The sequence below is a fragment of the Lithobates pipiens genome, unplaced genomic scaffold (assembly GCF_037356315.1).
Source record: "Lithobates pipiens isolate NorthernLeopardFrog02 unplaced genomic scaffold, aLitPip1_a1.2 Scaffold_19, whole genome shotgun sequence".
In the NCBI taxonomy this organism is placed as follows: domain Eukaryota; kingdom Metazoa; phylum Chordata; class Amphibia; order Anura; family Ranidae; genus Lithobates; species Lithobates pipiens.
This window is the reverse complement of record NW_027507764.1, coordinates 74,387,634-74,400,310: the sequence shown is the minus strand read 5'-3', so window position 1 is coordinate 74,400,310 and position 12,677 is coordinate 74,387,634. Positions and strand designations below refer to the sequence as shown.

At 43.1% G+C, this 12,677-nt stretch overlaps 1 protein-coding gene across 1 annotated transcript in view; it reads right to left on the bottom strand.

Annotated features, from left to right (window-relative positions):
- MRC1 (mannose receptor C-type 1) overlaps window positions 1–12,677 on the bottom strand; it is a 178,554-nt gene that overhangs the window by 49,883 nt on the left and 115,994 nt on the right. The window contains exons 18-19 of the mRNA XM_077490910.1: window positions 9,925–9,992; window positions 1,844–1,944 (exon numbers count right to left, since the gene is read on the bottom strand). Of these exons, the coding sequence (XP_077347036.1) occupies window positions 1,844–1,944; window positions 9,925–9,992 (169 nt within the window). The remainder of the gene's footprint in view (window positions 1–1,843; window positions 1,945–9,924; window positions 9,993–12,677) is intronic.

The following is a 12,677-nucleotide window of genomic DNA, read 5'->3' as shown; positions in this document are numbered from 1 at the left end:
GTTACTGTTTGTATGTCAAAAAAACTCAATAAAATGTAATTTACAAAAAAAAAGCTTGCAAATAGTACCCCCCCCCCCATTAAGCTTAGCTGGGACCTCAATGTCTTCCCAAAGGCTTCTCTAGCACTCCTGCCCCCTGCACAGGAGTCTCCTCTAGCGGGACTGGACCCAGGATCACTACAATGCAGCCTTAGGCCTTCGATTATTTATAGGCTTTCCCACCACCTACTGGGCACACCTCCCCAGGGATTGGCTGGAGTTCAGTAAATTTTCAGGCTGCCCACCCTGTTCCTCCTCCCACTATAATTCTAGAATCCTCTAGAATACAAGAGGAACTAATTGGTGCAGCAGCCTGTGAGACACTGAGCAGCCCTAACCATTCAATCCCTCCTCTACTAATTTCAGAGGAGCAAGATAAATTTACCTAGCAGCCTGCACTGCACTAAGAGGGTGCTACACAGGGCTTTTTTTTTAGCAGGAACGTGGGGGAACGCAGTTCCGGCACCTCCAGCACTGAATGTATGTAATGGCAAGGGGTACCGGGGTCTGCTGGAGGGTCTTTTGTTGCTGGGGAGGGGGGATGTTATGTTTCTGGGTGGTCAATTGCTGCTGGGAGGGATCTATTGTTGAGGGAGGGGTCTATATATGCTGGCTGCTGGGAGATCTGTTATTGCTGCTGGGGGTCTTGTGTTATTGGGAGGTGGGTAGACGGTGGAACCATGGAACGATGCTCAGAGGTGGGTAGGGGGGTGGGGAAAATGGGGTAACTCAGAAAGGGGGAGTTCCTGCACCTATTCTCTGAGAAAAAAAAGCCCTGGTGCTATGGTATTACAAAACTCTGTGTTAGAAACCGCTATGGTTATCTAGATAGATAGATAGATAGATATTAAGTTACTGAAACTAGAGAGTGTAAACTCTGGTGCAGCTCTGCATAGAAATCAATCTGCCTCCAGGTTTTTTTGTCAAAGCGTAATTGAACAAGTTGAAGTTAGAAGCTGATTGGCTACCATGCACAAATTTTACATTCTCCAATTTTGTCGTATTAGTGATAGTGTACCTATTTGCATACCCTACAGGTCTCTACAGGTTTCAATTAGGGGTTATTATTGGCGAAGGGTTAATAATTGACTAATAACTTATAAGGTGCAAAATATTAGAAATTTCTGAAATTTGTGGCAAAACTTTTGCAACATTATACTGGGAGGTATATCGGCTACTGCCTCATTGAGGCAAAGAAGGCAAAATTGTTAACTGATATTATTACATGATTTATGCCTCAGCTATAAGGCTAAATTTGATAATACCTGTCCTGCTACTAAAACTATCTGTGAATAATTCATGAAGAGTACCACAAAGTGCTTGCTTACACTAGCTGTAGGCCTCTGAAGAGCGATCTACAATGGGTATGCGGTTGTGGAGCCACTGTAGCTCAGCCCTATGCAGTTGAATGGGTCTTGTTCAGTGGGTGGCACTGCCCACCAAATGTCCCACTGACCGCAAGTGCAAACTAGGCCTTTATTGCTATCCAATGGAACAAATGGATCCCTATGGGATATACAAGCTAGCTTGTAGTAGCAATTAAACACACATGTTCACCCAATTCTTTAGCGGTCTTCATTTGTTGTGCGTTTGAGAAGATGCTCCCTGAAATCTGTGCAGAAACAGACATCTCTGGAAGTGCTGAATTTGATATTCTGCTTAACTTTTACTACATCCATTGGTGTAGTTTACATTAGTGTGAGATTTTTGTTCCATTTTTCATTTCATTTTTAGCAGAAGAACTACTAAAATTACCCACATTTTAGTCTTTTTCTCATCTTTAAACAATCAAGATATACTGTACCTTGGTTTCTATAGATCAATACGCAGTTCTCATCATTGTTAGCAAAGTTGGGTTCATAACTCGCCCACGCCACATAATCTATAGGAGATCCATCCATCCATCTAAAGAACACAAAACACACATTTCACATTCTACACATAATTGTTTTACATGGGTGTATGAGATCTGCAGTTCAGATGTGTTCAAAAGGAGCATTGAAAGGACACATGTAGCAATAACAGCGCATTCATTCACAGCGTGCTTGGCATGCATTTATTATGCTTCTAATACAATGGCTTAGTAAAAAAAATCAAATTGTATTTTTTTATATAACAACTGCTGATAAAACATTTCAACAATACAGTCAGTAGGTTAGAGCAATGTTTCTCAACCTATTTTCAGTCAATACAATCTAAAATATTAAAATATGAGCAATTCGAGGCACCCCATTCTGAAATGTTAAAAACTAATGCCTTGTACACACGGTCGGACATTCTGACCACAAAATCCGATTTTTTCTGACGGATTTTGTCCGAAACTGGTGTTGCATACACACGGTCCAACAAAGTTGTCGGAAAATCCGATCGTTCGGAACGTGGTGACATTCGACGGGACTATGTAGAGGCTAGTAGACAATAGCTTTGGTCTCACACTTTGTCCGTCGGAATTCTATACAAACGATCAGAAAAAGTCATATCAGATTTTTTTGTTGGAAAATTTTAGATCCTACTCTCAAATTTTTTCCGTCTGAATTTCTGACGGAAAAAGTCTGATAGAGCTCACACAGGATCGGATTTTCCGACAATATAATCCGATCAGACCTTATCCGTTGGAATTTCCGACCGTGTGTACAGGGAATACACCTTTGCATACTGGCACTGACTAGTATTCCAGCTTCTTTCTTCTCCCTCAGTTTCTCTCCCCCACTCAGAGAATGTGACCCCAGTGCTGAAGAAGAGGGACAGGGAAAGGGCAGGCAAGATATTGAGCAGGCACTCAACATCCTCCTCATCAACCAATGACATCACCAGTTGTTAGGATGCCAGCGGTTGGCCTGCACAGTGCCCAAAATGGTAATGCTGCATGATAAAAGCATGTGGCTTTGTGTAACATATAAGCCATCTTGATCAACCTGCTGGCTTGTGGACAATTTTTGGCCATTTCATCCCATTGACAACAAAGAAGGCACCCTGGTTGAAAAGGGCTGTGTTGGAGAAGAGCGCACAGTGTACAAGTTGTTATGTCCTAGGATTTTCCTGTGTGCTCAGAGAACTGGGTCCATCAGTTGAATTAGTATAATATAAGTTCAGGAGTCCATCAGCAAAACTCACATAGACACATGTCTCTATAGTCAGTGATATCTGGGTCATCCTAATGCATGGGCACCCCTTTTTAGTGCCTAGGGACCCCAGGGGCAAGGGGCCCCATGATAATCTTGCATTCAGGGGCGGACTGACAAATCATGGGGCCCCCGGGCAATTTGAGATCATGGGGCCCCCTGTGTCCCCGTCCACACTCACGCCACACCCACACAAAGCACCACCTACATATTACACACCTAACATTACATACATTCATCCTTTCCCCCTTTAGCCGCAGAGGCAGTAGCTGAGGATGTACACATGTTGCGACCCTTGTTGCTTTTGGTGGGTGATAGCGACCCATTAAAGTGAATGGGGCCACTTTGCAAACACCCTGCGACCATGTGCAATGCATGCAGTTGCAGCATGCAAGTGTGGGATTCAAGGGGTTTAAACAGGTGATGAGGAGCCTATACAATGCCTCTACACTGCCTGCTTTAACCCTTCGGTCACTATACTGCACAAGGTTGCACGGCCTTTGTAGTGTGGCCCCTTTCACTTGACTTACATTTGGCAGGCGCTACACATGCCAAGCATGACGGGGTGTATAATTTCTGCTGCAGCTGAGACATGTGCACACCCTACACCCCCAGGTAAAGGGGGTGCAGTTGGGGGGGAGTAAAAACAGGGCTCAACTATGGGGCTTTACTGCCCTAAACTGAAAATGTAAACAAGGCCTTAATGTCCTTGTCCTGAGCCCCCTATCACAGTCACTTTTAGGGGACCTCTTGGGTGAGGGCAGAGAGGGTCCTTGGGATGAGTTTAGAGAGGGTCCTTGGGATGAGTTTAGAGAGGGTCCCTGGGATGAGGGCAGAGAGGGTCCCTGGGATGAGGGCAGAGAGGTGGAATGGGATGAGGGCAGAGAGGTGGCCTGGGATGAGGGAAGAGAGGTGGCCTGGGATGAGGGAAGAGAGGTGGCCTGGGATGAGGGAAGAGAGGTGGCCTGGGATAAGAGTAGAGAGGAGATCCTGTGATGGGGGCAGAGAGGGGATCCTGGCATGGGGGCAGAAAGGATATCCTGGCATGGGGGCAGAAAGGAGATCCTGGCATGGGGGAGAGAGTGGATTCTGGATGGCGGCAGAGAGGAGATCCTGGGATGGGGACAGAGAAGGGACCCTGGGATGGGGGCAGAGAGGGGATCCTGGAATGGGGATAGAGAGGGGATCCTGGCATGGGGGCAGAAAGGATATCCTGGCATGGGGGCAGAAAGGAGATCCTGGCATGGGGGAGAGAGTGGATTCTGGATGGCGGCAGAGAGTGGATCCTGGGATGGGGACAGAGAGGGGATCCTGGGATGGGGACAGAGAGGGGATCCTGGAATGGGGACAGAGAGGGGATCCTGAGATGGGGGCAGAGAGGGGATCCTGGGATGGGGGCAGAGAGGGGTCCTGGGATGGGTGTAGAGAGGGGATCCTGGGATAGGGGAAGAGAGGAGATCCTGGGATGGGGGCAGAGAGGAGATCCTGGGATGGGGGCAGAGAGTGGAATACTGGGATGGGGGCAGAGAGAGAATCCTGGGATGGGGGCAGAGGGGATCCTGGGATGGGGGCAGAGAGGGGATCCTGGGATGGGGGCAGAGAGGGGATCCTGGGATGGGGGCAGAGAGGGGATCCTGGGATGGGGGCAGAGAGGGGATCCTGGGATGGGGCAGAGAGGGGTCCTGGGATGGGGCAGAGAGGGGATCCTGGGATGGCGCAGAGAGGGGATCCTGTCTGTGTACATCGAAGCTGAGAAGGAGGATCCTCAGAGAGCTCTGTGTGATGTGCAGGCTAAGGGGGAGAGAATCCAATGACAGCTGCCACACAGGGTGATCGCTGCATGTGGGAGTCCAGACATCCCGCAGCAGATGCCAGGAAGGTGTCCCAAGAGCCCACGTTAGCGTGTCCCTGTCAGTTCAGTAATCGAAGCTCAGTGCTGGATCTTCTTTCCACACTGGGCTCTGGGATCAGCACAGATTCCACAGGAAGACAGAGGTACCTGGAGCCTCTAATGGTGCCCCCTACTGGCCCAGGCCCTTGGTCTGTGCCCAAATGCCCTAATGGTCAGTCCGCCCCTGCTTTCATTACATAATTCTTGCCAACTACCCTGGAATTGCCAGGACAGTAACACTTTTTACTAAACTGTTCCAGGATGGCTGTGTCCTGGGCAGTGTCCCAAAACCTGTACTGTGCCCACCTTATTCCATGTATTGTGCCCTTGTTATTGTGTTGCTCAGTCTTTGATTTATGGCACATTTTCTTATTGTTCAAAATTGATGTTATTGAAAGTACTAATAAATATATGTTTAATTCTAATAACTACAGTGGAGATCGAAAGTTTGGGCACCCCAGGTAAAAATGTGTATTAATGTGCATAACGAAGCCAAGGAAAGATGGAAAAATCTCCAAATGGCATCAAATTACAGATTAGACATTCTTATAATATGTCAAAAAAAGTTAGATTTTATTTCCATCATTTACACTTTCAAAATTACAGAAAACAAAAAAATGGTGTCTGCAAAAGTTTGGGCACCCTGCAGAATTTATAGCATGCACTGCCCCCTTTGCAAAGCTGAGACCTGCCGGTGTCATGGATTGTTCTCAATCATCATCTGGGAAGACCAGGTGATGTCAATCTCAAAGGTTTTAAATGGCCAGACTCATCTGACCTTGCCCCAACAATCAGCACCATGGGTTCTTCTAAGCAGTTGTCTAGAAAACTGAAACTGAAAATAGTTGATGCTCACGAAGCTGGAGAAGACTATAAGAAGATAGAAAAGCGTTTTCAGATGTCAATATCCTCTGTAATTAAGAAATGGCAGTCATCAGGAACAGTGGAAGTTAAAGCAAGATCTGGAAGACCAAGAAAAATATCAGACAGAACAGCTCGCAGGATTGTGAGAAAAGCAATTCAAAACCCACGTTTGACTGTACGATCTCTCCAGAAAGATCTGGCAGACACTGGAGTTGTGGTACACTATTCCACTATAAAGAGATACTTGTACAAATATGGTCTTCATGGAAAAGTCATCAGAAGAAAACCTCTTCTACGTCCTCACCACAAAAATCTGCGTTTGAACTTTGAAAATGAACATACAGACAAGCCTGAGGCATTTTGGAAACAAGTTCTGTGGACCGATGAGGTTAAAATAGAACTTTTTGGCTGGAATGAGCAAAGGTACGTTTGGAGAAGAAAGGGCAGAGAATTTAATGAAAATAACCTCTGTCCAACTGTTAAGCATGGGGGTGGATCAATCATGCTTTGGGGTTGTATTGCAGCCAGTGGCACAGGGAACATTTCACGAGTAGAAGGAAAAATGGATTCAATAAAACTTCAGCAAATTTTGGATGGTAACTTTATGCCATCTGTGAAAAAGCTGAAGTTAAAGAGAGGATGGCTTCTACAAATGGATAATGATCCTAAACGCACCTCAAAATCCACGGGGGGATTACATCAAGAGGCGTAAACTGAAGGTTTTGCCATGGCCATCACAATCTCCTGACCTCAACATTATTGAAAATCTATGGATAGACCTTAAAAGAGCAGTGCATGGCAGACAGCCCAGAAATCTCAAAGAACTGGAACACTTTTGTAAGGAAGAATGGGCAAAGATACCTCAAACAAGAATTGAAAGACTCTTGGCTGGCTACAAAAAGTGTTTACAAGCTGTGATACTTGCCAAAGGCGGCAGTACAAGATATTAACTCTGCAGGGTGCCCAAACTTTTGCAGATGCCATTTTTTTGTTTTCTGTAATTTTGAAAGTGTAAATAATGGAAATAAAATCTAACTTTTTTGACATATTATAAGAATGTCTAATCTGTAATTTGATGCCATTTGGAGATTTTTTCCATCTTTCCTTGGCTTCGTTATGCACATTAATACACATTTTTACCTGGAGTGCCCAAACTTTCGATCCCCACTGTATTACTAATTCTTGAAAGTAGGTGTTTAAATTGGGGCAAGCTGGTAGGTGCCCCAGTGCATTACTTTGCCCAGGGGCCCATGATGCTATTAGGATGACCTGGAGTAATAGGATGTGCTGGGGATGGAATAGGAGAGATGCAGCCAAACCATAGCTATCTAGGAAAGAATAGGTTGCGTCCCGGCACAGCAATGATGCTAATGGGGCATACTATGAGTGGGCAGATATATATATATATATATATATATATATATATATATATATATATATATATATATATATAGTGAACTGTGACTCCCTGGAAATGATGTGCCCCGGGAAGCTACCTAAACCACCGTATGAATAGTAAGGCACTGCATATACATGTTAAGCCTGGCCCTACACAAGCATATGTCTTACTGAGCATGGTGCTTGGGAATTCGTAAATTCGAAAATCTGAAAAGCCGAAAATGTGAAAATCTGAAATAATAACTAACTATTAAATTAGAGGTTTTGGAATTTCCTTTCAAATTTGGCTGTTAGTGAACATAACGAATATGAATTTTACGAATTATCGGAAATAACAAATGCCATTTCTAAACAAATAGATCGTAACAAATGAATAATAATAAATAACAATAATAAAAATGTTTTATTATTATTAATTATTAATTTCTTCTGTTCCATTTGTTTAGATGCAGCATTTGTTATTTCGGATAATTCGTAACTTCGGATAAATTAGTATTCGTTACGTTCAACAGCCAAATTTGAAAGAAAATTGCAATACCTATAATTTAATAGTTAGTAATAGTTATTATTATTAGTTAGTTAGTTATTATTTATTTAGAATTTTTGGATTTTCTTTATGATTTTATGATTTTCTAATTTTCTAATTTCTGAATTGCGATCATAACAAATGACCCAAAAAATGAAAAAAAACAAAAACAAAAAACAAAAGAAACGAAAAAGATAAAGAACAAATTTTTCGGCAGTGCACACATTTAGTAAATGGAATAACAATCTACAAATGAAGTGCCACACCATGATAAAGTCCAGATACAAGTTTTTTGCTATGTAAAATCAAATAAATTCAACACATTTCGAGGAGCTAAGCCATGTGCCCTTCCTCAGGGCTAAATAAATAATACAAAATATGTTTCTGAATATATGACATAATTCTATTACATATATGAAAAAAATAAACTACTGATTATGTACATGAAAATATAAAGCAATAAAAATAAACCATTAAAGTAGTCTACTTTTTTCTCATATTTCAAATAGGGGAAAAAGGGGGTAAGGTTTAACCACTTTCAGACCGGACCAATTTGCTGGTCAAAGACCAGACCACTTTTTGCGATTCGGCACTGCGTCACTTTAACTGACAATTGCGCGGTCGTGCGACGTGGCTTACCAAACAAAATTGACTTCCTTTTTTTCCTACAAATAGAGCTTTCTTTTGGTGGTATTTGATCACCCCTGCGGTTTTTATTTTTTGCGCTATAAACAAAAGTAGAGCGACAATTTTGAAAAAAACGCATTATTTTTTACTTTTTGTTATAATAAATATCCCCCAAAAATATATAAAAAAACATTTTTTTCCCTCAGTTTAGGTCGATACGTATTCTTCTACATATTTTTGGTAAAAAAAAATCGCAATAAGCGATTTTTGATTGGTTTGCGCAAAAGTTATAGCGTTTACAAAATAGGGATAGTTTTATAGCATTTTTATTAATAATTTTTTATTATTTTTTTTTACTAGTAATGGCGGCGATCTGCGATTTTTATTGTGACTGCGACATTGTGGGGGACCCATCGGACATTTTTGACACATTTTTGGGACCATTGTCATTTATACAGTAGCCACTGCTATATAAATGCAGTGATTCATGTGTAAATGACACTGGCAGTGAAAGGGTTAACCAGTGGGTGGCAGTGTAGGGTTTAAGTGTTCCTAGGGGTGTGTTACTAACTGTGGGGGGGTTGGGCTTTCATTAAGTGTACACTGATCTCTGCTCCAATCACATGGAGCAGAGATCAGCGTCACTAGTTGCTAGGCAGAATGGAAAAATTTTGTTTACACAGCATTTCCTCCATTCGGCCGCTCCGTGAGACGATCGCGGGGATGCCCGCAGCGATCGAGTCCGCGGGTCCCGCGACCGGACTCACGGGGGTCACGACCAGCGCGGGAGCGCGCCGGCAGGAGCGCGCCGGCGGCGGCGCGCTCCCGATGGCAGGGCGGCATCGAATATTGGACGTACCTGTACGCCAATATGCCTGCCCGTGCCATTCTGTCGACGTACATCGTCGTGCGCTGGTCGGGAAGTGGTTAATCCCCTTCTGGGGGAACCCAATTTACTCTCAATAGATTATTTTAATCACTGAGAATGATGGACAGTGACAAATCCACCCATGCCCCAACCCTCTAGGACAGGGATATGCAATTAGCGGACCTCCAGCTGTTGCAAAACTACAATTCCCATCATGCTCTGCCTCTGGGTGTCATGCTTGTGGCTGTCAAAGTCTTGCTTTGCCTCATGGGACTTGTAGTTCTGCAACAGCTGGAGGTCCGCTAATTTCATATCCCTGCTCTAGGACCTGCTCTGCAGATTTCCCCTTGGTTAACAAGTAAGTATTGAGCTTTTGAGGTTTAATAATTCTTCTTGTTATTTTAGAAGGAAAAGCATTTCACATGCTGAGAAATCTCAATGTGCAAAATTAAAAGCTCCCATCTATCAAAAAAGCTTTACATCAATGAAATAGCACACATATAGCCACCATTAGATATCAGACAACCAATAAAAATGACCATCGCATGACACAGAATAATAAAGACTAGATTAGGTTCCAAGCACCTACTTAAATTCTTTATCCAGGTTTAAACGTAAACCAATGAAGTATCCATCAGCCTTCCCATTCTTTAAAATCTAAAGAGGAAAGAACAGTGGAGAAGTGAACTATGTATTAAGATGTAATCCGGTTGTGTACAACTATGGCAGTAACTGGTCACCCAATGTAACAATTATTGAATAAAGAAGGACACCAAGAAAAGTAAGCTAATCATATAATAATACCGGTTTTCTGTCAGAAAAGCAAACCCATCAGATAATGTAAAAGAAGTGACATTCCTTTAGCTACTCATGTGTTCCACCCGGCACCAAGTTTGCTCATCTGACAGAATACTCACAGTCAGAAGAAGGCAGCAGGGGACATCTTACTACACGCAGGTACATCTTGGATTTCAGAATAATTTAGAGCAGTGATGGCAAACCTTGGCACCCCAGATGTTTTGGAACTACATTTCCCATGATGCTCAACAACACTACAGAGTGCAAGAGCATCATGGGAAATGTAGTTCCAAAACATCTGGGGTGCCAAGGTTCACCATCACTGATATAGAGTGTTGACATCTGTGATGCTGTTTTTCTATTACATTTTGAAAGAAGCTGGACGCCAGCAGTAGGAAGGTAGCGTAGGCCATGTTGGTACACCCCACACTGTTCAGCGCTAAACCTTTAGGCTTTAAAAATGAAACATCCAAACAGCATCACAGATGTCAACATACTATATTTATTTATAGAAGCTCACTATATTGCTAAGATGTCTCTGAAATTCAAGACGTAGCTGGGTGTAGTAAGATGTCCGCTGCCTTCTTCTGACTGCAGGTGTTCTGTCAGATTAGAAAGCCTGGTAGTGGTGAAGTGTATGCACAGCTGACGGAACATCACTTCCGTTACATTATCTGACGCTAATCTGATAGAACACCGGCAAATCAAAATCTTTTTAAATTAAGTAACGTTTAATTGAGAAATAAAAACACATAAGCAAAAGTTTACAACAATTCCAAGACATTCCAAGTATCTTGTACATGCTCCAAAAACAGCTCATATAGGGGTTTATTTACTAAAGGCAAAACCACTTTGCACTACAAGTGCCCTTGGAGGTGCAGTCGCTTTAGATCCGAGGGGGACATGCAAGGAAAATAAGAATCAACATTTTTGCTTGTACGTGATTGGAGGATTAAATCAGCAGAGCTTCCCCTCATTTCTAATCTTCCCCTCAGATCTAAAGCAACTGAACTTCCAAATGCACTTGTAGTGCAAAGTGGATTTGCCTTTAGTAATGTCTAACGAACACAATGATATAAATCTGGCTTGCCTCTATTGCACAAAGGAAGTTGTGCTTTTTCATAGGCCAACAACCGCAATAAAAATCCTAATTCTAAACTGGTAGAAATACCAAATGTTTTATTTAAAAGGAATGTAGTGGTTTTTTTTTTTACATACAATTTATTATAATCAGCAACAAAACAGATTTATACGATCTAAAAAGCAACCAGTATGGTTGTCAGGAGTCAGGAGCAAAACAGCATTTAAAATCTTGGTTTCCTTATTTATACTCAGATGAATATAAAATATACTGCATATTAATATTTTCTGTGTTCATATCTGCCCAGCAAGTGGTTTTCTCTCTGATCTTTTTCATGTGATTTCTGGAAAATGATTATCAGAATTATTTCAGATTTATGGAAGGTTTCCTTATTCACATGGTCCTAAGGCTGTTCCTTTTACAGCAACTGAAGGAGTCTCATATAAATACAATAAGAATATACAGACTCCATGTTGACAGGGTGGATACTGATGATTTTTAACTTTACAATGCATTCCACAGAGAAGGACTTCACCTTTTTGACTCAATCTCATCATACCTATTCAAGAATGTATTTAATATTGACTGATAAATTTGTGCTACAACAGGTATCTAGATCTAATATACATAGCACATCCAGGTCAGATCATGCCCCAATTTCTATAACCGTTGTTGGGACCCTCCACACGACAGGACTTTCAAGCAAACTAGGTCCAACGGACTTCCCGCCGGAATTCCGGCAGAGTTCCGTCAGAGTTTCCGAACGAACAGACTTGCCCACACATGACCGGACTTTCTGGCAGACTAGGTCCGCCGGTCTCCCTGAAGGAGTTCCAACGGAGTTCTGGCGTACTTTCAAATGAACAGATTTGCCCACACGCGGCCTAAAGTCCATTCATTTTGAACATGATGAGTTACAACTGGACTAGAAAAGGAAGTCAATCTCGCTGCTTTTATCTGTAAGATTGACACCTTGCCAGCCCCTTCGCCTGGTATAGATTGTAAGGGGAAGTCGAAAAAATGTTGTGGGGGTCCCCCCAAAGTCCATACCAGACCCTTATCCGAGCACGCAACACGACCGGTCAGGAAAGGGGGTGGGGACGAGCAAGCGCCCCCCCTCCTGAGCTGTACCAGGCTGCATGCTCTCAACATGGGGTGGGTGCTTTGGGGAAGGGGGGCACCTTGCGGCCCCCTCAACCCAAAGCACCTTGTCCCCATGTTGATGAGGACAAGGGCCTCTTCCCAACAACCCTGGCCGTTGGTTGTCGGGGTCTGCAGGCGGGGGGCTTATCGGAATCCGGGAGCCTCCTTTAATAAGAGTGCCCCCAGATCCCATCCCCCCACCATATGTGAATCATACCCCTACCCATTCACCCGGGGGAAAGAAAGTCAATAAAAAAAACCACGCTACACAGATTTTTAAATAAATTTATTAGGCAGCTCCGGAGGTCTTCTTTCGACTT